Genomic DNA, 27,468 nt, shown 5'->3' on the forward strand with positions numbered 1-27,468 from the left:
TTAATGAGGGGCTTTTCAGATCAAGGTATGTGGTCTAGAAATTAAGTTTCTAGGTGAAAACTTTTTCTTCTTCTATTAGTCACTGTACCATGACCTTTTGACCCACAAACTGATACACCTCTTTCTTACTTTTTTACCCCAAGTGCAACCCATCCACCTAGTCTGGTCAAGATCTGACACAGAGAACTAAGTTACTTTGAAGAAACAAATATTTTTTTTCTTCCTTACCCTAAGTGCAAGCTTACTACAAAGTATGGTTTAGGTCTGTCACTGTTATAAAGCAGAAATCATTTTTCTTCTTTGAGTCGTAGTGAAACTGACCTTAGATCTTTTAAACTGCAGAATCAATAGGCTTCTTCCTACAAGCATCAACACTCTAAGTTTGGTAAAGTTAGAGTGTGTAAATCTAACATTACTGAGTGGAAACAGAAAAAAATAACAGACAAATGGATGTACAATATCACAATATTATACATGCTGCCTTTTGGCAGGCATACAAAAAAGTAGTTACTCTGTAAAGTTTACATACCCCAGTGCACATGTACTTTGTGCACTGCGTGTATATTTTATAGAAGAATTCGAAAAAAAATAGTTTTTATGCTGCCACTGTGATAGCACATGAAGGCATATAGTTCTAAGGTTGTCCCAAATCCGTATTAGCATAATAACACAAAACCATAAAACTTAATCAAATCCATTATTTTACGCACTTTATTATGATCCTTACAGCAGATTACCTAATTTAATTATTAGGCCATTACACAAATTTTTCAATTGTTTTCTTTCTTTCATATTTTAAAACTTTTTGGACTCAAAACTTTTTGACAAAAACCTTGTTAGCACAATTAGTCAAAATCCATTTATGACAGACAAATAAACTGAAAGGTCTATATGTATATGTAAATGCCCTGAATATATTTTCAAAAGTCCTAAATGTTCGACAAATTTTCTATTATAACCTGCATCCATATGCCTGTCAGTATAATCCCTGTATATGACTTTCATAAACTTTCACACAACACCAATTTACACCTTTCCCTTGATGACTCATGCTCAATAGGGTCCAAAAATATTGACTGCACTGTTAGCAAGGGCATGAGTTACCGAGTTACTAATGGACCTCAACAAAATTAGGAAGGAGACACTGAGAAAAACCACGGGGAGGCTGTGATAGACTGACATTTTTTTATGTCAAAATACTGCATTTATGATGATTACAATGAAACCAAATTGAAAGATCGAACTAAAACACAAATTTAATCTGCATTTATTAAAGTGTAGCCACCATCAGGCATCAGTGACATTTTCAGTGATTGAATTTTCATTGAATATTGCTATTTACAATGTGCTGAGAATGTTGTTTGCAAAGAAAATGTTTAAAAATATCAATAATTTCTTAAGTTAGGAATTTCATGATGTTGATGTGAATTTCCAAGTATTGACCACTATTTTCATTCCAAAAAACGAGCAATATATTAAAATTTCATTCACCAATTTCGATTGCAATTTTCCTCACATTCAACAATTTTGTTGGTATTTCTAGTAAATAAATGAGACCCATGCCTGACCCTGCATTATAAGTGGGTTTGTGAGTTATCAGGGCACAAGTTATCGAGGCAATGGTGTACTTAAGTAGATCTAGTGAGACAGGAAAGACAAGAACTCCTTACTTATCAGCTATTGTCCCAAATGTTTAGATACATACATCTGAGGTTAACCCTTTACCTCATGCAAGCACTTTTGGATGCCTCTACTCCATTTGCATGGAAGCACCTTTTGACGCCTTTTGTAAACATCAGCCATTTTAAGCCGGTTTTCGTAGCGCCACCTTCAGGGAAAGCCCCCTATCAAATACTACAATCATTTCTGCGAATGACAATTACATCAGATCATGTGGTCACTGTTTATGCTCTGGTCGATATTGATATTAAAGTAACTGGTTCGTAATCTCAACTCTTCAAAATGGAGGTCGCGGATTTCCTTCAGAACCTACGAATTTTTCATGATTAGAATCACAACTATGAAAGATTCAATAACTTAGGTAAGGCTCTGATATTGATGTAGGCAGCAATTAGGTTTTATAAATAATCAAATTCAGATGAATTAGTGATGTAGACGCGGACAAAAAACTTGTAAATTTCGAGTATGAGAAATGGCAGCTATGGTTGGTCACGCAGTCTCATTGACTTGGTGGTGAATTCTTCTGTGAAAAATAATTTCACAACTATAACAATTGGACTTTACTCTTAAATTTTTCCACACATAATACATGTGTACCAAAAATGTAAAATAATTAAAACTGCTGTTAAACGTAACATACACTACATTGCTTAACAGTTAACAGGCAGGCCTATGTGTATGGAGTCGAACAGGTAACACGTGTTCTATTTATAGCGCACTGCACTGGGTAACTTTGCTCTATGAGGCAAAGGGTTAAAGATTTGTGACTTTAAAATATTTAGCACAAAGCTTTGACATTATTTATAACGATGCAACCTGCTTCCTGCTTAAATCAATTAAGATAGGAACTCCTAGCATTTCAGCATATAAACTTTAGACCTGTTGTAATACTAAGTAGTATACCAAGCAAGGCAGGAACTCCTAGCATTTCAGCATATAAACTTTAGACCTGTTGTAATACTAAGTAGTATACCAAGCAAGACAGGAACTCCTAGCATTTCAGCATATAAACTTTAAATGTGTTGTAATACTAAGTAGTATATCCAACAAGGCAGGAACTCCTAGCATTTTAGCATATAAACTTTAGCCTGGTTGTAATACTAAGTAGTATACTAAGCAGGGCAGGAACTCCTAACATTTCAGCATATAAACTTTAGACCTGTTGTAATACTAAGTAGTATACCAAGCAAGACAGGAACTCCTAGCATTTCAGCATATAAACTTTAGACCTGTTGTAATACTAAGTAGTATACCCAACAAGGCAGGAACTCCTAGCATTTTAGCATATAAACTTTAGCCTGGTTGTAATACTAAGTAGTATACTAAGCAGGGCAGGAACTCCTAGCATTTCAGCATATAAACTTTAGACCTGCTGTAATACTAAGTAGTATACCAAGCAAGACAGGAACTCCTAGCATTTCAGCATATAAACTTTAGACCTGCTGTAATACTAAGTAGTATACCAAGCAAGACAGGAACTCCTAGCATTTCAGCATATAAACTTTAGACCTGTTGTAATACTAAGTAGTATACCAAGCAAGACAGGAACTCCTACAATTTCAGCATATAAACTTTAGACCTGTTGTAATACTAAGTAGTATACCCAACAAGGCAGGAACTCCTAGCATTTCAGGATATAAACATTAGACCTGTTGTAATACTAAGTAGTATACCCAATAAGGCAGGAACTCCAAACATTTCAGCATATAAACTTTAGACCCTGTTGTAATACTAAGTGGTGGTGGTGGTGGTGGTGTGGGGTTTAATGCCATTTTTCAGCACACGATAGGCTATGTATGGCAGCCAGTATTAATGGTGGAGGAAGAACCTGGGAAAACCCTGGGAAGAACCACTGACCCACGAGAAGCTACTGGCAAGCTTTCTCACATACCCACATTGGTCGAATCTGAGACTCGAACCCACGTAGACAGAGGTGAGATGGCAGTGATCCGTAACGGAGAGCGCTTTAGACCACTCGGCCACTCGGGGCCCCATAATACTAAGTAGTATACCCAACAAGGCAGGAACTCCAAGCATTTCAGCATATAAACTTTCGACTTGTTGTAATACTAAGTTGTATACCAAAGAAGGCAGGAACTCCTAGCATTTCAGCATATAGACTTTAAATGTGTTGTAATAATGTACAAATGTTCTAAATGAATGCAACCAATGATGCAGAAGACTTGTGACTTTTCAAAACTTTGATGCAAAACTTTAACATTGTTCACTTTAATGTTTAAGCAGATAGGACCTCATATCACAGTAAATACTTCAGACATATAGTGATATTATCCAACAGTTTAAACTGCATGCAGCAATGATATAGAAGATACAGGTCTTTCAATCAAATACTGTAATTTATGCATAACAACACAATACTGAATTGTACAAGAAATGATTTAATGCATGCATTGTAAGAAATATAGGATACATGAATATAAGCATTTATCTCTCTCTCTCACTCACTCTCTCCATTTCTCTCAAACAAAGCCACTATTCATTATTACCAATATTCTACAACATCAAACTCGTAACTAAAATAACATAAATACTTAATTTCAATATATTAAAAATATTTGGCTCTCTCTGTGGGGTTTACTCATGGGCTATAATCTCAATGTAAAAGACTGACTCCCAATCAGTACCATGGTGATCCCAGCATTACAGTGTATTCTGGGCTGATCCTAGCTCAAGTACAATTGGTGCAGGGCCAATCTCAGCTCAATGTAAAAGACTGATTCCCAATTGGTGCTAGGCTGATCCCAGCACTACAGTGTATTCTGGGCTGATCTCAGCTCAAGTAAAATCTGTGCTAGGCTGATGCCAGCATTGTAAGTATATTCTAGGCTGATCCCATCTTCAAGGAAATCTATGCTAGGCTGATCCCAGCATTATCGTGTATTCTGGGCTGATCCCAGCTCAAGGATAATTGGTGCTAGGCTGATCCCAGCATTAAAGTGTAATCTGGGCTGATACCAGCTTCTGTGGACTGTGCTAGACTGATCCCAGCTCAAATAAAATCTGTGCTAGGCTAATCCCAGCATTCAAGTGTATTCTGGGCTGATCCCAGCTTAAGTAGACTATGTGCTAGGCTGACCCCAGCATGCTAATGTATTCTGGGCTAATCCCATCTTAACTAAATCTATGTTAGGCTGATCCCCACATAAGAGTATTCTGGGTTGATCCCAGAATCGTGGAATAGAGCTAGGCTGATCCCATCATGAAGAAATATTCTCATATTTGTCCTATTTCAAACTGTAAAAAAAATGTATTTAATGGGCATGACATTTACATTATTAGTATAGCTTATGAGTATCTGATTGGGGAAAAAAATATCCTATCCCATGGTAATGTCCCATGCACATAAACAACATAAGAGCACAACTCATAATGTAATTAATGGGTGGTGACTGGGGTAGTGGCAGGCCAGCACAAATTCATAAGAAAAGTTTGATGCGAAGACTCTAAATCCATTGTCTGTACCTTTGAAAAGCCAGAGAAGTAAAACTCTACATTCATTGTCTGTACATTTGAAAAACAAGAGAAGTGTCTGATCACATGCTACTCTATATAATCATGGAATGTTATGCAAGATTATCTAATCTGCATGGCTTTCTGAATTAATGCTGCCAATGCCAACCAATAGGAATAGTTCTGCTCATGCCCTCCCCCATGATCCTCCAACAAGCCCCATGAAGTCAGCAAGTAAGAGGCTAATAATAGTTTCTTGCATAATTCCCTGTCTGCCTCTCAATTTCAAGGTACATGTACAACACCCCTATCCAAGTGTTAGCCACTGACTAAGCCTTATAATTTGACATTACATCATCTTACCACACCACCAATTCCTCCCTTAACGGTCATTAACAGACAAACCCCATTGGAACACTGGCAATGTATACCTACAATAATTCAAGATCATCAAGTTTTGCATAAACTAAAATTTAATAAATTGTCATTACAAAATTTAATTCTGTTGACAAAGATATCTCAGCCAGTAGAAAAGTGACTATACTGCACCATACTTATGCCATTTCTTGTTCATTCCATCTATTCTAAGGATGTATGCCAAAACTGGATACTTGTGAAAATTAGACACTAACAATGAACAACATACAAAAAGCACAATGTTCAGTAAAGATGATGACTTTGACAAAAAGATCATTGGATAATAATTTCTATTATATCTGGTAATAAAACCTATGATATAATGAAAATGTGTATGTTACCCTAATTGCCTTATCCAGCTGGTCAGTACCCTCTCCAAGCACCACTTTGGTCACTGCCTCTCTGATGTTAATGTAGTGGGGTCCACACACAATGTACCTGTCTGACACCTCTCTCACCTGGTAAAGATTAGCATCTTATCTAATATTTGATCAGAATTGCTTTTATGTGTGTGTGTGTGTGTGTGCAAAACTGAATAGGATATAGCAGGTAACTTTTATAATCTATTTATATGTGCATGTGGCGTTAGTTATTCTTGAATGATTATTGCCTGACTGAATGGATCTGAAAACAAATTTCAGCAACTTTGGTTACATATAGTGCTGTATAATACATAAAACAAGGGTAATTCAAAATGTGTCATCTTACATATGAAAGGCTTCTGTGTTATGTATATATCATTGTTATCTCTTTGTTTTATTTCCGTGATTATAGGTTATGTATAATTGTACTTTGGACCTGACCTTCTGCAAAACCAAGTTCACTGTCACCTGACTAAAGGCTGACTAGGGGCATTTGAGCTGCTTTTTTTGTAAACAAATAATGCACAGTTAATATTTCTCTAGGAATGTGGGTTAAATATTAGTATCAATATCAATAAAGGTAAAAACATGTTAATTTGGGTCTGAGTCAAAGATATTGCAATTTGCCAATAAAGGACCTGTTGTATCTTTTGTTTCCCATATTCTTTATTATAATTTTAGTAACTGATTTTATCTGTTTACAACTTAGAATTTTCTAGAAATAAACTTTGGGCCTACATCCTGGCTCTTATTTTCTGTCTTAGATTTTTATATAATTTTGACTTGTTTACTTGAAAAACTCATCATTCTTGGAGTAACATCAGAAGCAGAATCATTTGTATTGTTGTGTTTAATTTTTAATTTAGGTAGAATTATTCAAATTCTTATTCTCTGGTATTACAAAGTGCTCAATACTATTTTGGACAGAAACATTAATTTGGAATAATAGTGAATTCAGACAAGGACATCTTGTATTATATTATTGTGATTAATCGAAGACTTTGCACATCATCACACTTTAGGCCACTGGTACATTAGTACATTCAAGACTACAGGCACAATAACACCTTCAGCACTGGATCTTTTTTTGAACACCACTGGAATTTAGCTAGAACTTTATTCATTAGAACTGGTGATAGAACTTCTTGGACTATCTGGGATTTAATTTGCAATACTGTAAGTTATTTAAAAAGTTTCACTTTGTATTCTAAGAAATAAAATATTTGTTGAATTCGACAAAACTTGATGATTTTTGATCTTTTCTGTTATTTAGTTTAAGACCATAAAGCCACATTATATGTCAATGGAGTATTCCACGTACTACATGAAAGATATGCTAACATATAAACTATAGACATATTAAGTACATACAATATTACATAATAGTTCAACTGAGTCTAGTAACTGATGCAGAAGTTAAGAGTGATTTTCAAAAACTTTAACAAAGAACACTGCTGCTGCTGTCACCACTAAAAAAAATGGACTTCTTCCATGCAATCCACAGGTGAGACAAAACAATATAATTATGATAGAATTATCAAAATGCCTCCCACCATCTGCCTTGAATTTCTTTGACTTTGTATGTGTATAAATTATAAAGTTGGCCATATACAAGTTGTTGATACCTTGTCCCTTTCTTCAGCAGGCTGATAGTTAATCCATCTAAGGTATCCAATATCTATCTTCCTGCACACTGCCTGGTAGCTGTCAACTCCATAACGACGACACAGATACTTGATAAAGTATATCCTGTAAAATAAAGTAAAATAATGTGTAAGGTTGGTTTTGACTTTCATTTTCAAAAACTAGAACTATGACAATAAGTTTACTCATGAAAAGGACTGAGATAATCTGATAATGCACTAATGTTTGACTGAAATGAAAATGTCCTTTGTCTTGAACATCTTTGTAAAAAACTTTGCTTCATGGCAAAAATTTCATGATAAAATTTTGTGATGAGTAGTGAATATTAGAGCCTAAGTCACTGACAACTATTGCAAAAGAAGATAAACCATTAAACCATTTTGTAAGTTTGTGCTTCTTAAAAAATTTTTAATAAAAAATTAACTACATCATTACAAACAGTCACTGACAGGCTGAACTATGGTCACCAGAGCTTATACCTCCCCATTATCAATGTATAGATTGATAACTGTCCAATACATTGCATGAAATTACCTGCTGGTAACTATCATACTCTTGATAACTGCCCTACTCTTTGTTTTTTGAAATCACATCTATTAAAAAGAAGCTAATCTAAAATACTGAACTGTGGAAGGAAAAAGATTTCTCAATGTTACTAACTTTGGCCATTTGCAATCTCCTTCACACAGAGTGGCAGCTCTGTCAATAAGCCGATGTTGTTGGGGAGTAGCAATTTGCCCTTTCTTCAGTACAGTCTCATGGATGTGCTTTGCAGCTACAGCCAAGCCAAACCTTGCTTTGGCAATGCCATACAGTCTCTGCAACATGCTGGGACTTGTTTTTATGTCATGTTCAGCATCAATCAAATGGTCAGTTGCTAAGGCAACTTCATCTTCTTTAGTACAATCCAGGTAAAATGAGTCCTAGAATTTATCATACAAGAAACATTGTAAATTAAGAAGAACATTCTATATGTCATACTGAATTTAGTGTATTCTGCATATAATACAAGTAAACAACAATATGATATTCTGTGTATGTTACAATGGGCATTGAACAACAAATGATATTGCAGGTATGTCATTACACTATAAACAACAATATGATATTGTGGGTCTGTCCCTTTGGACTGTAAAGAACAATATGATATTGTGGGTATTTCACTTTAGACTGTAAAGAACAATATGATATTGTGTGTACGTCACTTTGGATTGTAAAGAACAATATGATATTGTGGCTAGCCACTTAACAATGTAAACAATATGATATTGTAGGTATTTCACTTTAGACTGTAAACAACAATATGATATTGTGTGTACATCACTTTGGACTGTAAAGAACATTATGATATTGTGGCTAGCCACTTAACAATGTAAACAATATGTTTATTTACTGTCCTTTGGAAAATAAACTTTCTTCTTTGTTTTATACCTTGAATCACAGTATTTGATACTTCTCTGTGACCACATAGTGATCAATGCTTCACTAACTTTGCAGTGTTTGCAATCTGCAATGGCAATCTGCAATGCAATCTGCAATGGCTAAAGCTTTGATGTGCCAATGCATTATTTGGGAACATTTTAGCTTTGATGTGGAAATGCGTTATTTGCTAACATTTTAGTTTTGATGTGCCAATGCATTATTTGGGTACATTTTAGCCTTGATGTGCTAATGCATTATTTGGGTATATTTTAGCTTTGATGTGGAAATGCGTTATTTGGGTACATTTTAGCTTTGATGTGGAAATGCGTTATTTGAGTACATTCTAGTTTTGATGTGCCAATGCATTATTTGGGTACATTTTAGCTTTGATGTACCAATGCATTATTTGGGTACATTTTAGCCTTGATATGCCAATGCATTATTTGGGTACATTTTAGTTTTGATCTGCCAATGCATTATTTGGTTACATTTTAGTTTTGATGTGCCAATGCATTATTTGGTTACATTTTAGTTTTGATGTGCCAATGTGTTATTTGGGTACATTTTAGCCATGATGTGCCAATGCATTATTTGGTTACATTTTAGCTTTGATGTGCCAATGCGTTATTTGGGTACATTTTAGCTTTGATGTGCCAATGCATTATTTGGTTACATTTTAGCTTTGATGTGCCAATGCGTTATTTGGGTACATTTTAGCTTTGATGTGCCAATGCATTATTTGGGTACATTTTAGCTTTGATGTGACAATGCATTATTTGGGTACATTTTAGCCTTGATATGCCAATGCATTATTTGGGTACATTTTAGCTTTGACATACCAATGCATTATTTGAGTACATTTTAGCTTAGACATTGAGCAATATTTCAAAGGTGTGATGCTAGTCCAGATAAGTATAAATACCAGGAAATGAACTTTCACATGGCATCTTGTGTTCAGTCTTGAATCTTAATGAATATAATTAAATCAAATATCAACATAGGCCATTAAAGATTATCTCCAACATGGAGAGACGAGATATCCATTATAGCCACATAAAAGTATAGAGCAATGAGAGAAAGAATAGAGAAACAAACAGTTTTATTGTAAACCAATCAAACATCCTGAAACAAATGACAGTCAGTGCACTGTCCAAAATGGCAGAATATTATTTCGTGACAAAGATGGAGCAAAAGCATCAAAATTTTGAAATGTAGGAAATACACCAAAATATGGTAGATGTTTATTGTGGCCTTGTCCAAGATAATCTCAGATTTAATGTAGATAAGTCAAAAGTTTCTCCAAATTTTACATGGAGTTAAATTTACCTGAGGAGCTTTACTCTTGTGCCAGTGAATATGATGTCATTTCTCACTGCTGATGAGTTTACTAAGACAAAGTATTTTAAACTTAAATCTGAATAATTTTACAAAGCAAGAATAAAGACTTGTAAATAAGAAAATCACTTCATGTGCATCTATCTTCAGTTTAATAATATTAAAATCAAATTTTAAAATCACCTCTACTTCACTAAACTATCATTATCTTGCAAGAGACTAAAACAAATTTTAAGTTTGACAATGTTCTTATTACAGCAAGCCATGTTACCTACACTATTGACTTTACTATCTAGCTCATTTCTTTCCAAAGGTTAATTTCAGTTTTGTTCCAATGATGGACTGCATGAAGAGAGGGAAGCATCTAAGACAATTTCAATGGATATTATCTCTTTCATTTATTCTAATTTGCCCAATCTTTTGTGATAAAGTCACTCTTGTGAATAAGACTGTCTGCATATAATGGAACTGGTTATTGTGTGCTGCTGTGTCAAGCATGATGTTGGTAGCAGAGAGCTGTGTAACCAGTCTAGCTAAATCCTATTAGTCTTTGTCAGTTAAAAGCTCATCTACATAATGTAAATCACAGATGCCGAGATGAATTCACATCAAGCAACATTACAGGTGCTGAGATATGCAGAATTTGTGCCAATTGTTTGATACTGTGCTGTGTAGAATCATCTTCATATTATATTGGGCCATGAAAGAAACTGTGTGCCATTAACCATGACTGAATCCTGGTATCTGTTTATCCATGTCCCAGAGGGGAAATCATCTCACAATAATTAGCATTTGGGTCTCTTGGATTACATGATTGTCTCACAAGTGAGTCCAATAAAGGCATAGATTTATTTTATCGATGTTATCGTTACTTTGCACTGATGAGAGAAATATTTCATGTTTACAAGCTCAGTGAAATTAAAGGATGCATCGTGTCTTTTACTGCTGTATTTTCTCACCTCCAGGCACTGTACTACAAGCTGCCATAGTTGTACCATGTTTGTTTCTTTGTCGATATCATCTTGATCAATCACTACGTGTGCTCGACTGAAGTATTTCTCCAGGTTAGAGTGCACTTTCTCCTCACTGTAAAATAAAGACATGTCAACATAATAGCATGATAGTATATTCATAGGCAGAAGAATTCAACCATTATTTATTAACAGTTGTTAATGCTGATTTTGTGTTTTACAGCACAGCAAAACAAGTAGGCTACTTAGTGCTGATTTTATTATGTCAAAACAAGGATGTTAAAAGGATGGTTTTGACACAGACTGAATCAGCTTATTATGGGCAACGAAGACTGGGAGGACTGAATTCTCCTGTTATCAGCAATGCATCAGGTCTGTTTTTGAAACCTGTTTCCCTGTGTGTGAGTGCATGTGTGTGTGTGTGTGTTGTGTGGTGTGCAAGACAAATAAAAAATAATGAAATTTCCAGGTTCAACAATATACACTATCCTTGTCTATACTAGTAACTGAATCTGCTCTGCTGTTCTGTTGCTAGTATGAACTAATCAACCAGACACTTGCATACTACATGTTGCATAGGGAAGAAATATGTTTCAAGCACTTTAGTAACTTGACATCAAAAAGGAAATGGAATGTACAAGATACTTTGCAGATATTTTGTTGAATAAAATGTCCAACAATTTGATGAACTGCATTTTGAAAGTAAATCTGTCAACAAATTAAAGTCAGTGAATCATTCTGCACCGGTTTTGTGCTCTTCATTTTGGGGTCCCCTACCCCACCCCACCCAGCAAATAAAACATGTTACAGTGTAACAACTAATATATGTCGTTTTTTTCAGCAATTTTCAAAATTGGGCTAACAAAACTGTCATTCTATGTGAACTCTGAATGTTGCTGGCTACTGCGGTACACTCCATCTATGTTGCCTTACCTTTTTGTAACCAAGTAACCAGATGAAAAAAAATTAATTTATGGGGGCAGGTTTTGCTCAGGTTTTTGCTGATCATTGTTCTCATTCCATCTATTTGTTCAAGTCTAACGAACATGCTTATTTATAAAGCATTTTAAATCAGTATATGGAATTTTTCATTCAGAAATGGGTGACTGCATGGCCACTTTGGCTGATTTATCTGTCCTTTCATTACTCTTCATACTCATATGACAAGGTAATCAAAATCACAGATTACTTATACCCATAGAACTAGGTAATCAAAATCACAGATTACTTATACCCATAGGACTAGGTAATCAAAATGACAGATTACTTATACCCATAGGACTAGGAAATCAAAATCACAGATTACTTATACCCATAGGACTAGGTAATCAAAATCACAGATTGCTTATACCATAGGACTAGGTAATCAAAATCACAGATTACTTATACCCATATGACTAGGAAATCAAAAATACAGAATACTTTTCCCAGACTGTATGAGCAAGTCATGTTTTTAATCTTTTATCTGGATATTAATGGCTTATCAGAGTAAAGATTCTGCAAGGCTTTAATTTTGAGAGAGCATATAAAAAGATGACATTTGCTTTTTGAGAGGTTCCAATGTAGTTCAAAACTATTAAAATGGCTGCAATTTCAGCTTTATCCAGTAATTATCTTAAGATAGTGATATGGAGCATCACAACTCTATTGCATCTTTCAAAGCATCTGTACACCAAGATGAATAAGTTCATTGAATTGACCAAAACAATTGTGGAGTATTGATAACCAAGGTGGAAATTTTGGATTGTTTCCCACATTGACGTTTGCTGCTTTTAAGTGAGGGTGAATTAGTGTGCCAAACGGTAGTTATAGTCTCTGTGCATACAAGGCATGGTATCTGAACCTAATGACTACATCATGTGTGGGAGTAGATGGATTAAAAGATAGTTTGGTAGAATACTGATAAACCAATTTCTTTTGTCTTCAGTGCTTTCTGAGGGAAAAATGATAAGTGCACCTGTCTTAAGTGTAGGACAAGTGGAACAAGACTACTGTCAATATAGAGTTTGGGATCATGGGTCTCCTCTACAAGAGGAACAAGACTACTGTCAATATAGAGTTTGGGATCATGGGTCTCCTCTACAAGAGGAACAAGACTACTGTTAATATAGAGTTTGGGATCATGGGGCTTCTCTACAAGAGGAACAAGACTACTGTCAATATAGAGTTTGGGATCATGGGGCTCCTCTACAAGAGGAACAAGACTACTGTCAATATAGAGTTTGGAATCATGAGTCTCCTCTACAAGAGGAACCAGACTACTGTCAATATAGAGTTTGGGATCATGGGGCTCCTCTACAAGAAGAACAAGACTACTATCAATATAGAGTTTGGGATCATGGGGCTCCTCTACAAGAGGAACAAGACTACTGTCAATATAGAGTTTGGGATCATGGGTCTCCTCTACAAGAGGAACAAGACTACTGTCAATATAGAGTTTGAGATCATGGGGCTCCTCTACAAGAGGAACAAGACTACTGTCAATATAGAGTTTGAGATCATGGGGCTCCTCTACAAGAGGAACAAGACTACTGTCAATATAGAGTTTGAGATCATGGGGCTCCTCTACAAGAGGAACAAGACTAGTGTCAATATAGAGTTTGAGATCATCACAAATCTGAAGATGAAAAATAACTGGCAGTAGTACATACAGTGTTCAATTTATGAACCTGTTTTCTTCTAATTTCTGAATCCTGTTTACAGTTATTTGAAGTTGACATTCAAAACCATGCATATTTTCTGATCTCTAGCAGATTAGACTTGTTGTATGGGAGCAATTTTACTTGTTCTTACATAAATTAAAATAACAACAAGTCAATCTGACCTTGTTCTGAGCAGTAACTGGAGCAGAAATGACCTAAAGACTGGATTGGGATCTACACAATCATTGAAAATGGTCAGTTCCTTTGTTAGCTGACGCGTTTCCATTTTTCCTTGTCTCTCATGTGGTGTTGTCATGGTGATGTATCCTAGTAACTTGTCTATCACTTGGTCTGATGGAGCAGTGTTATCAACAAAACAAAGCTGTGTCACAACATCCATAAAGAAACTGTTACATCTGCTCTGGTATTCCTTGAACTCCTTAACTCCTTTCCTGAAACGACATTACTGAACTTAAAAAGTTGCATTTACAACTCTATACTAGCGATACAATGAAGTCTGAGGAAAAATCTCGGAGAATTTCGGACCATCTCATTCCCTCAGATCAATTTCTCATGAAACATGACATCTGTCATCATGCTAGATTTGAATACCATGTGATATTTTTGACTAATGAAACCATCAGGGCAAAGCCATATGTTGCATGTGTTTTCATAATAAGCTGTGCATCTGAGTAAATTCCTGCAGATAATAATACTAAATATAATTTCAGTTATTATTATCATATTTGTCTGCCAATAAGTTGATGCATAGTAACTCAGTAAATTTTCAGGTTGGATCATTAAATGGTACTAAAAGTACCATATTTTTTTCATGTGAAGTATTGTTAGTGTATTATGTACTTTAGCTACATTTAATGATGCTAACCTGAAAATTTACTGAGTTAGAGAGAGAATAAAATTTGCAATGCTGTATGGAATGAAATTACAGTAACTTCTGGTTTCATGAATATTAAAGGTTTCACTGCATGCTATTTCAGATTACCAGCAATAGGGAAATTGCATAAATGATGCTTTCCAGTTTTGTTTTGAACAGAGAGAGAGAGAGAGAGAGAGAGAGAGATCTTGTCAGAGAGAGACATCAGTAATAAATTAAACAGTACATGTAAACTATTAAAATACATACCATACAACTTCAGTTTCAAAGTTTAAATATTCACCTATAAGCTCCATTTAGGTTAACCCTTTACCTCATGTAAGCGCCTTATAATGCTTCTACTCCATTCTCATAAAAGCATCTTTGGACACCTCTACCCGATTCGCATGGAAGCGCCTTTTGACACCTCTATACCATTCTCAAGGAAGCGCCTTTCGATGTCTGCTGTAAACATCAGCCATATTGAATGGGTTTTCATAGTGCCATCTTCAGGGAAACCCCTCTATTAGACACTACATTCATTGATTTGACTAACCATTACATCAGATCACATGGTTGCTGTTTAGAAACTGGTCAAAATCTGCTATCTATAAATTAGTTTTTATAAATGATCAAATTCAGATGATTCAGTGATGTAGATGCAGATAAATTTTGAGTATGAGGAATGGCAGCTAAGGTTGAACATGCAGCTTCGCTAACTTGACAGTGAAAAAGTTCTCTCAAGATTTTAAAGCACATAAAAAAATTCTTCTGTGAAAAATAATTATATAGCTATAATGATTGGATTTTACTCTTAAATCTTTTAATACATAACAGATGTGTACCAAAAATGTAAAATGGTTAAAACTGCTGTTAAACATAATATACTGCTCAAAAGTTAACAGGCAGGCCAATGTTTATGGAGTCAAATGGGTAACAGGTGTTCTATTTATAGTGCACTGCACTGGGTAATTTTGGTACGTGTATATCGAAGGGCTAAAAAGCCATACACTCTATGAGGTAAAGGGTGTAATCCAAAGAATGACGATTTAGCATGCTGTGTAATTTTCTTTGCAAGTACAACACCCTCTCCATTCCCAACCAATAAGATTATATTTTTATAAGTGCAATGTATTCTTCATGTATTTAGGCAGCAAATGTTTTTGATCTTTGCTTATGCTAGTTGTTACTTCAAATTGCTGACAGTTCTTTTGGCAAGTTCAAAAGATGTTACTGGTAAGCACCTGGCATTTCCTTTCATTACATGGTACTATATTCAATACACCCGATGGGTAACCTCATTTCCCTAATGTTAGCCTCACTAATTTGACCTGGTCTGCCAAATCTTGATGATAAGCAGGTGTTAGTTTGGATGACATGTCTAAAGCTGTATCATTTAATTAGCAGGCAAATAACACTACAAAGCCATGTGATTCTTGGAAAATGGCTGTGGAAACTAAAACTAGATGGAATTGCTTACCAAGTGGTATTAATTTAAAATGAAATATAGTATACTGCACTTGTGCATGAGTAAGATCACAATTGTCAGGTACATGAACAATACAGATTACAACCTTTCTCTCTCATGTCAGGGAATATTTTATCTGATCACGAGAAGAAAAATACATGGAATACCCATTATCTTGTCTTGGTTATTTAATCTTCTAACTTGTCAATTCTAACGCACATGCATTTAATCAAATTTAAACAATGTATATTACTAGTGCATGCTGCTTTAGCACAATTACATCTGATGTACTTTAACTTTTATTACTGATGATCACATAAAAAAAAAATAATTTTAAAATCCTTTTTAATGTGGGGTCCTATATTTTTTTTATATGGTCTCTTCACTAATTTTTTTTTACACATTATTTTTTGTATTTTTGGAGAATTTATTTCTTTCTAACATACAAAAAATTTTTATGACATAAACTGACAAAGTTTTTTGAATGACATAATCCATATCAAAGTTGATTTGGGGTATAAGACAAACTCAGATGTTCTGGTAAACAAATATCGACTAATATCCTGGCAAATATAGTATTATTATTTCACATATTTTACAAACTACTAACATTTGATAAAAGTTGATCTAAAGGACAATTTTTTAAAACTTTTGCATCAATGGACATCAATACAAAAGGAAACATAGCTACCACATACGGCACATTATACAATCCCTTGTGTTTAATAGACCTCTCTGTAGAATAGCAGTATATGGTTTGATTTTTTTTTTATAAGGCCACACTTTTGCTCTGAAAAAATGTCCCTATAATAGAGGTAGCCTCTCTTGAGGGGCAAAATTACACAAATGTACCACTCTGGTGTCCAGCAAGGTAAATTCTGATCAGGATGTGGTCTCTCTTGAATATGGGCAAAATGACACAAATGTACCACTGTGGTGTCAGGCAAGGTAAATTCTGATCAGGATGTGGACTCTCTTGAATATGGGCAAAATGACACAAATGTACCACTGTGGTGTCAGGCAAAGTAAATTCTGATCAGAATGTGGTCTCCCTTGAGAAAGGCCTTTCATGAGAGGGACTACACTATTATTATGATAAAACTGTCACATACCCTGAAAATGAGAAAAGCCTTTTACTTTAACAAATGTATTTGCATGTCAGACCTTTCATTTCCTGTTACATCTGGATTAAAAGTCTTTGGGATATCAGTGGAACATTTTGGACATTTCTTTGTGCCAATAGCTTCTGCTTCACGGTAACATCTGATGCAAATTGTGTCTTTGCATGGCAGTACAACTGGAGCACCTTCTATCTTGTCTTCACAATAGCAACAGGCTTGCTCCTGACTGAAAAGAAATGGTGTATCATTAATAGCATTCACATGCAAATGGCTGTTTCCTCTGTCTATCACAACAACATGTCAAGATCTTTTGCAGAGTCAAACTTTAACTTGTAATTTTATTGATTAAATATAGTTTGAGTAACACACAGTGCATCATTCTCTGGCCCCTTGTTGGGCCCCTCTTTGTATACTATGGTTACTCTGCCAGACATGAGGTCAGTGCAGCTAGTATGTTAATAAGCTAGTAACTAAATTTAGATATTTTTATGTGAACCAATCAGATGACCGAGGTGGAGCACGTGATGAAACATTATCTGTTGTATAAGGCATTGAGTCAACAACCGGGATGCCTGTGGAGATGTGTACTTTTCAGTGTAGACGCTGCATTTAACGTAAAAGGTTTTCTGCGGAAAGAAGATACAATCCTTCTTCTGTTTACCTATACTATATGTTATGTGACGTAGTTTGGGGATCATATGTTTATTTAACTCGCAATGGCTTCTCGTAGATCAAGACAAACTGTTAATCGTTTGACGAGCGTCCGCAATACAGAACTTAACCACAGCACCGTCACTGCGACAAATTCAGCTTGGGCAGACATTCCCAAAAATTGGACTGCTTCAAAATTGGCTACAAAGTTAGCGGAGAAGAACATCAAGGTTTCCATTTCAATTGGAAAGAAGCATCTTCTTCAACTGTACAGAGATAATGTACAGCAAACGGGAGATTTTTCTTCGGATTTAAGAGCATCATCACGTGATCAGACGGATGTTTCACATGTGTCATCACCAGCATCGTCACGTGACCTGCCAGCAGCTGATACACCACGTGATCACAACATGTCGGACATGGCAGCTGTAAAACAACAGTTAGCCGCATTACAAGCATCTGTCGCCGCAATGACACAATTCTGCACAACGTCTACAATATCACCGCGAAATACAACAGCTTCACATTCTTCATGGGGTCTGGTTGCCGAAGATACATGTCAATCGCATAGTGACTTTAACCTCCAATCGGCTCTTGCTAGGCACGTGGATGACAACATGAGATTCTCCCAAACATTGCAGTATGCTGTACCTGTGGACAAACTCCCGCCGGTGGACATTGTGCCCACCAATATACGCAAGGATATAATCAATGGTAAGCACGTTAATCTTGCCCTACTGCTGATACCGGGAATGGACTCTTTCTCAGACTAAAATTATTGACCACGGAGGCAATCAAACTGTAGTAAAAGGGAATGACCCACGTTTGGCAGGCACATTTACTATTTCTGAATTTCGTAAGGCCTTCTCTAAATACAAAAACGTTCTATGTGAGGTTTATCCGTTTAGGAGGCCTGAATTAGATTCTTATGCTGACTTTATTGATGAACTGCACCAGAAATATAATGGAACTGGTTTTTATGAATATCATAATGCATTTTCCCGCAAGGCTGCCCAGTATTTACTGCAACACAATGTTGTTGTAGATTGGTCTTTCGGGGATACAGAGTTGTTTCTAGCTATTTTCTCTGGTAGAAAGACTGAGGTTTGCATTTATTGCAACAGTGCTCTGCATTCAAGTGGATTCTGTCCGGCTAACCTCACAATGCCTTTGAATACTCAACAATTTAAGAGAACTACCAAATATTCGAATTTCAACTCTGCTACTCATACTCCAATGGATCGGCGTGGCCGTCCCATAATTCTGTTCAATGGGAAACAAATTTGTAACAATTTCAATGAGACCTTTTGTAGCAAGCCTAACTGCAGTTTGGTACATGTATGTAAACTGTGCAAGAATGACCACCCTCAGGCCACATGTAATCAGAGAATCAAGAATGATAACCCCATTAAAACTTTAAATCATGCTAAAGAAAATAATAAGGACTGACTCTTTTCTGTTCCTGGTGTGGTGCTAGATAAGATACAAAGGAATTATGTTTCTTCCATGCCTACAACTGCCAGTACCCCTATAAATGTTGATGTGCTTCTTCAAGAGCTCCAAGCTCATCCTGATGTTGAGTTTGTAACAGATTTACTAAACAGTTTGCGTGAGGGCTTTCATACTGGTATTCATAGAGAACCTTCAGCAACCTTTGAATGTAAAAATTTAATGTCTGCTAGATCTCAGCCACACGTAGTTCAAGATATTATAGAACAGGAGAAACTAAAGGGATTTCTCATAGGACCTTTTGATTCTTCACCTTACCCAATTTACCACGTCAATCCAATAGGCATCGTAGAGGGTAAATACTCTAGGAAAAAGAGACTAATTGTTGATCTCTCAGCCCCACATAATAATCAGGAACACTCAAGCCTGAATAGCATGATTGACAAGCAGGAATTTTCCTTGAAATATGTCAAGGTGGATGATGCCATAAAGACAATTACAAAGGCAGGTAGAGGGGCATGGCTATGTAAATTTGACATTTGCAATGCTTTTAAAATCATCCCCATCCACCCTAGTCTGTGGCCCTATCACGGAATCAAATGGAACAATCAGTATTATTTCTATGTACATCTAGTGTTTGGTTCTCAGTCTTCACCAAAGATTTTCACCAAGCTGTCACAAGCAATCAGTTGGATTGCAATGAATAAGTATGGCATTGATAATCTGCTCTACTTGTTGGACGACTTCCTTACAACTGATCACCCACACCACATGGCTGATAGAACCATGGCCATCATGACAATGCTTTTTTCTCGTTTGGGAATCCCACTTGCTTCTCATAAAACTCTTGGTCCTACCACATGTTTGGAATATTTAGGAGTGCTTCTGGATACATTAAACATGCAAGCAAAATTACCAGAGGAAAAAATAGACAGAATTAGAAACCTTCTCACTCAATTTCTCCAGACAAAATCCGTAACTAAACGTGAACTCTTAAGTCTCCTGGGACACTTGAATTTTGCCTGTCGTGTAAATGTCCCAGGCAGGTCATTTGTCTCTTATTTATTGCAGGTATCAACGTCTGTTAGGGAGCTACATCATCACATACATATTTCCAGAGAATGCAAGAAAGATTTACAAATGTGGAGCGGTTTTCTCAATCAGTAGAATGGAATTTCTCTATTTTATGATGATACTATTTCTGATTCTGCAGATATGGAACTTTACACTGATGCTTCAGGATCGGTTGGTTTTGGAGGTTATTTTAGCGGTCGCTGGTTTGCAAATTCATGGCCAGATGAGTTGAGTCCTTTAGCGGGCCATAAACTGTCGATAGCTTTCTGCGAATTGTACCCCATAGTGGTAGCAGCAGTGTTGTGGGGTCAGGAATGGCAGCAAAAGAAATTACTTTTCCACTGTGACAATGAGACTACAGTTGCAATCATTAAAAAAGGTAGATCTAAGAGTCCTGACATTGTGAAATTAATGCGCCGTCTAACTTTGACAGCTGCTACTAATGGCTGTGTCATATATGCTGAACATATACCAGGGAAGAAAAATGCTATAGCTGATGCTTTATCTCGTTTACAGATTACACGATTCCGGCAGCTGGTGCCCACAGCAGCACAACAACCATGCGAGTGCCCTCCTCCAGCAAAACTACTGCTCACCTAGAGCCTACCATAAATTTCTTTTGGGACTCATCTTTGACCACGAACACCAGATGTGCATATTCAACAGGCTTCCAAACCTTCAGGTCTTTCTTGCTAATGGTAGGATTGTGGGTTCCAGGATCTAGTTTGCCCCGTTGTGAATGAGGACACCTTGATTTACTTTGTTGCGCATTGTACGCAGATGCTGCACCAAACGTAGCAAACTATAAAACTTTATCTAGCCGGTATTTGGCATTCATATTTACATCGTGGTGTTCACACACCATTAACTAATAGTAGCTCTTTAATTAGATTACAGAATATATTGAAAGGAGTCAGAAAGGTACAATGTGACTACAGACAGAAACGACTTCCAATTACATATTATATATTGTGTGACATATGGCAGTGTTTGCAACACTATGGACTGAGCGAGTACACCAAACTCTTACTACAGACTGCCTGTGCACTTGCTTTTTATGCTTTTTTGAGGTGTGGAGAATTTACTATTTATGGTGCCCATTTTTCTGCAACAAACAATTTGTGTCTGTCGGATATAATATTCCATAAGGATAAGCGCCTATTCATTCTGCATCTTAGGGCAGCTAAGACTGATGTTTTCCACCAAGGGGTCGATATCAGTATTTATGCTATGAACGGTGATGTCCTTATATGCCCATACCGTGTGATGAAGAAATTCCATTGTATTCGGTTATTAGCTGGAGCTCGCCCTTCTGATCCTCTGTTTCTCATGGACAATGGTCGCGCTTTAAGTAGAACTTTCTTTATCACTACCATTAAGAACGTTTTGTCCAGGTTAGGTTATGATTCACATCGTTATAATGGGCACTCCTTCCGCATAGGGGCGGCTACCAGTGCAGCTAGGGCTGGAATTCCAGACCATCTTATTCAAACCTTAGGTCGATGGTCCTCTAATACATATTGTAGATATATTCAGGTGCACCCAGACAGAATTAACTTTGCACAGCGACAGATGTCACAGCGTGTGCTTCACTACTTGTGTCAATAAGTGCAATATTCATTTCTTTACTGTATCATCTGTTAGTGGACATATGAATTCCAAACTGGCTATCTAACGCATATATCTAACATTTCTACGTTTATGCACATCAGGCTTATCATGCAATTCCAACCTTATTTCATGCATTTTCGATCATTATTATCCATATATATACTTATATTTACTTTAAATTGGGGGCCTTCGTTACAGTCACACTGTTCCATAGCCACAGCGCTCCCTTTGTTTGGGCCATGGCCAAGTTTCAGGCATTCATAACTTTGCTTTTGAACCCCCAATTTGTGTCAGTACTTAAATGTACTCAACTATTATGCCCATATATACTTCATACCCGCTTCCTAAGGTGCATGTATGGAGTATCGGCTGATGTTTGTTATCATGGCATCCTCAGGATCAGACTTGTCGAGTTTCGGTTATCAGTGTCCCTATATACCAAGTATCAGCCACTTGCGGCTCCACATACAGGTGTCGGACACACTTCACAACCCTACAAACTCCCACAAGTCTCTCTTCCTGAGTAATTCCTATAGAACAAACAATTCAGAGCTAGGCTGGTGCAGTGTGCTGTGACAGGACTTGCCCCCGTTATGCCAAAGATTATTTTATATGTATAATAAAGTGTATATTGAACCTGGGTATTGTGTGTTATTTAAAATTAGGAAGATTTAGTCTGACCTTTGTTCTAACATATTCTGCCCATGAACAAATGAACTGGAAAAGTCCCTTGGAACTATTTAGTCAAATATGTCTGTACATGTATTTGGGTTAATCCATCACAAATGGAACAATTTGTGTTAGATATCGTGGGCTGGGTTGGGCTGGGTTGGGTTTTATATTTAATTGAAGAGAGAAATAAAGGTGATTCTTTAAAAGCCAAATTTCTGAGGGAGAAATGGCATCTGATACAAATATAGATTAAAAATATTTGCATTTCATTTTCTGACTCTGGTATTTATTTTCCATTTTGTAAGAAAGCAGCCAATGCCTTTCATTTTTATCTAAAATGACCTTTCAAGAAAAACTGCAGGCATATCTATATCTGAGAATATATTGTACAATGCTTTTGTAGCTCATTTTTCCAATTAGGCAGTACAAATTCTAGAATGAACATTGTTACCTGTTAATGAAACTAAAATAGATACTTTTCTGTAGCAAAATATGTTTTTGACTCCTAAGCTTTCGACCTTTCCACAAGGTCTTCCTGAGAGAAAAGACACCTGGACTGGAGTGAAGTGATCATCTCCATGTTGATCAAGTGGCAAAATTTTTCTGTAGAATGGTGGAATCAAGGTTCAACACTGGCTCCCCCTCCATGATTTTAGTAACTTCCCTTATTTTTCTCCTTATATTCTAACAGAATTCCTCACAGAAGCTGGTGAATGTTGCAAAGAATCAGTGCATACTTTCTCTTGGGATAATATCAGAGTACTTGAATGAGTGAATAATAATGGAAGGAGAAAAAATAAGGGAAGCTATTGAAATCATGGAGGGGAGCCAGATTGCTGAACATCGATTCCAGATCAGACCTCCTGCTGTGGTACAGAAGAATTTTGTCAAGTGATCTACATTTAGATGATCTCACGACTCCAGTCCAGATTGTATTCCTCTCATGAAGACCTTGTTAAAGGCTGAAAACTTACGAGTTAAGAACTTATTTTGCTATAGAAAGGTATCTATTTTAGTTTCATAAAAGGCAGTAAAAATGTTACTGGTAGATCAACTGTACAACATGCCATTAAGTTTGACCACTGATTCTGTTTGTGCAACAATAATAAAATATTGGATCGATCCACTAACATGGTATTATTTCTAAAATCATTCAGATATATACAAGAAAGTCCATCATAATTACCCTAAAAGTTCCTTGATGGCAGCTCTATTGCACATTTTGAGGAATTTCTCCACAATTTCAAGGGAATGCAGCTGCTTCAAGTCTGGGGAGTCACCAAGCATCTGAAAGAATTATACATATTTACTCGCTATTAGAGACTTGCATTGCAAAGGGCCCTGCTTCTGACAATTTTCTCAGTAAGACCTAAAATAGAGAAACTTTGTGGAAACAAAAGAATGATGTATCCAAAAATAATTGAACATAAATTAATAAAATGATCCACATGCAGAGTACAGTATCCTTTTCAGAAATACTTACAACTTTTCTGCACATTTCACATACAAAGAAATATTTGTCCATTGAATTGCAGTGATTAGTGTAACCTTGTTTTTAACTGCTTTAGTTTGTAGCTGTAAACCATACTGTCAATCAGCTATGGTTTATCAGTTATCCACACGCATCTAACCAACCAGGTTGTCAGTCACCTGTGCAGCCTTCTGTTATTGCATGTTTCTCTGCTCTTTGGCTAAGCATTAAAACTCAGGCACCTTGGTCAATTTTGCTAAACACCAGGTACTAATTCACATTCTTATAAATTTGCTAATTTCTGACTTATTTCAGCTGAATTTCACTACATACCAAAAAGTGTTAGTTAATTATGCAAACTTTTAAAAGACAATGCTGAATTTCAAAGATGCTTAAATGTTCATAAGCAGACACAGCACTGTCAAATGGTTAATTGATTAACTGTTGGATTACATCTGAAATTATCTTGAAGACACTCTGTGCAGTACTAATTAACAACTACTATAATGACTACGGTAACTCACCACCCAGAGAGGCATGACATTTTTAAGTCCATGTTTCTCGGCTTCTTTATCTGACATCATAAGATGTTCAATGCACAGTTTCACCACTGTTATTCTTGTCCACATCTGTCTGTAAATGCATAGAAATCATAAATACATGCAACTAAAACTGTGCCCCAGGAAATTTGGTATAATTGATTTGGTTGAAGATGTAAAAGCAAACTTAAGTCTAAACACACATGACCTAAGACAAATTTGGTTAAAATTTAAAAAAGTCCATCAAATTCTATTAAATGGTAACAAAATTCATAATACATAGGAGGGATCAACAGAGAGACAAAGTACCGTATTTACCGCATATGTTGGGACATGATAAAATAATTTTTTTTCCTGTCCCAGAACTTATGGTGAAACATTTTTTCACTTTAGTCATATGTCCCAAGACTTAGAAATGAAATAAATTTGTATTGCATCTGTGCTTGCCCCCCCACTGCACGTTGCAATAAAATAGATAAATAAAACGCTTAATTGATAATTAAAAGAAAGAAACTAACCTTGTCTTATCATTTATTCCTTTTTCAGCATGAGCATTAAGGAATAAAGTATTTCCACAAAATCCATATAAGTGGCTTAGGCTTCCATACTGTAGCGTGTATCAATTATGTCAGATACCACACACCACATTGTTCACTGACATGAACACTGAGAAACAATTGTGTGTGGTTGTGCTCAAAGGTTTCAACATGTTATCTGACTGAAAACTGGAGCCAACAAAATCACAAACGAGAGGGAAATAGTCAACCGATATCTTGAAGACGCCATAAATGCATGAGACGGTGCTGGGTGGAACATTATCAAGACTGAATTATATCCAGGTCTACTGTATGACAGTATGTCACAAATAAAAATCCTCATTTGAAAACACATTCACTTGAGTGCAAGTGACAATCTTTTCGCCAGCGTGGGTTACAAAATTATCCATACTATTTACCCGCAGACATCAATGCTCCTTTATATTAATTGTAACCACATATGCCAAGCACACAGAAGCCATGGTGATGAATAAACATGACTGGCAGCAAGCAGTTAACTCCTTCTTTGAACCTACCAACAGGCCATCAAAGACGAAAGGTTATTTTTATTACAAAGCAAGCCGATCTCAGAAGCTGATGTTGCTTACTTTTTTTTTGTAAAGGGTATCAATACAAAGGTTATTTTATTGCAAAGCAAGCCGATCTCAGAAGCCAACTTTGCTTACTTTTTTTTGTAAAGGATATCAATACAAAGGTTATTTTATTGCAAAGCAAGCCGATCTCAGAAGCCAACTTTGGTTACTTTTTTTTTGTAAAGGATATCAATACAAAGGTTATTTTATTGCAAAGCAAGCTGACATTGGAAGCTGACTATGGATTCTGTGAAGTGAGCCGATTTTTTTTTTTAAATATACAAAGCTGGCCGAGTTATGGAAGTAAACTTGGGTTCATTTTCACACGTATTCACGGGAATTTCAAAAATAAATTGAAACAATAGAACAAATTTTCAAGTGACACAATATAGTGCTTTGTGCACAGATGTCTATGACCCAGCAATACTTGGAGAAAATAAAATCATGTGATGAATTCATGAAGGCCAGAAGAGAAGCAAACGATTTTGCAAACGAGAAGGGAATAATCAACTGATATATTGAAGACAACTGCCATTCACGCATGGCACGGTGTTAGGTGCAAAATAGCCAAGATTAATTTATATCCAGGTCTACTGTATGACAGTATCTCGCAAATAAAAATCATTATTTGAAAACACATTCACTTGAGTGCAAGGGACAATCTTTTTGCCGGTGCGGGTTACAAAAGTATCATTACTATTTACCCACAGACATCAGTGCAGATTTGTATTAATTATTACTACAGATGCCAAGCACATAAAAGCCCTGGTGGTAAACAAACACAACTGGCAGCCAGCAGTAAACTTCTTCTCTGAACTTACCGATAGGATATCAAAGACAAAATAATTATGTTAGTTTTATTACAAAGAAAGCCGATGTCGGAAGCCAACTTTGGACTCGGAAGCCGAATTTTTTTAAAGGATATCAATAAAAAGGTTATTTTATTGCAAAGCAAGCTGACCTCAGAAGCCGCCTATGGATTCCTTAAAGTGTGCCGATTTTTTATTTTTTAGCTTTGAATATACAAAGACGGCCAAGATATGGAAGCCAACTTTTCACCACTATTCACAAAAATTTTGAAAATAAAGTGAAATAATGGAACAGTTTTTAAAGTGACACAATATAGTGCTTCGTGCACGAACATCGATGACCCAGGATCATCCAGAAGATTTGGAGAAAATAAAATCCCGTGATGAATTCATGAAGGGCAGAAGAGAAACCTATCATTTCACTGACAATATGATCATTAACATGGATGAAACTCTAGTGTACTTTGATCGCATTCCTGGATGGACTGACGATAAGATGGGTGTCAGAAGTGTGAGAATTAGCAAGACTAGCGCAGATTTGAAAACTTTTGTCCTAGCAGTTTCTGCTTCAGGTGGTGTGTTGCCTCTAACAATTTTTCATGGTATGAGAAAGCTAAAAAAAAATATTAATGTACCAAAAGAATGGATCGTACGTG

At 36.2% G+C, this 27,468-nt stretch overlaps 1 protein-coding gene across 1 annotated transcript in view; it reads right to left on the reverse strand.

The window, feature by feature from the left end:
- The window catches only part of LOC149786038 (E3 ubiquitin-protein ligase rnf213-alpha-like), a 269,011-nt gene that overhangs the window by 51,614 nt on the left and 189,929 nt on the right, over positions 1–27,468 (reverse strand). The window contains exons 49-56 of the mRNA XM_089978107.1: positions 24,860–24,968; positions 24,051–24,151; positions 17,451–17,633; positions 14,127–14,396; positions 11,291–11,417; positions 8,235–8,497; positions 7,556–7,679; positions 5,910–6,026 (exon numbers count right to left, since the gene is read on the reverse strand). Coding sequence (XP_089834233.1) covers positions 5,910–6,026; positions 7,556–7,679; positions 8,235–8,497; positions 11,291–11,417; positions 14,127–14,396; positions 17,451–17,633; positions 24,051–24,151; positions 24,860–24,968 — 1,294 coding nt within the window. The remainder of the gene's footprint in view (positions 1–5,909; positions 6,027–7,555; positions 7,680–8,234; positions 8,498–11,290; positions 11,418–14,126; positions 14,397–17,450; positions 17,634–24,050; positions 24,152–24,859; positions 24,969–27,468) is intronic.

Source organism: Sinohyriopsis cumingii, chromosome 12 (assembly GCF_028554795.1).
Source record: "Sinohyriopsis cumingii isolate HCF-2022 chromosome 12, ASM2855479v2, whole genome shotgun sequence".
Classification (NCBI taxonomy): Eukaryota; Metazoa; Mollusca; class Bivalvia; order Unionida; family Unionidae; genus Sinohyriopsis; species Sinohyriopsis cumingii.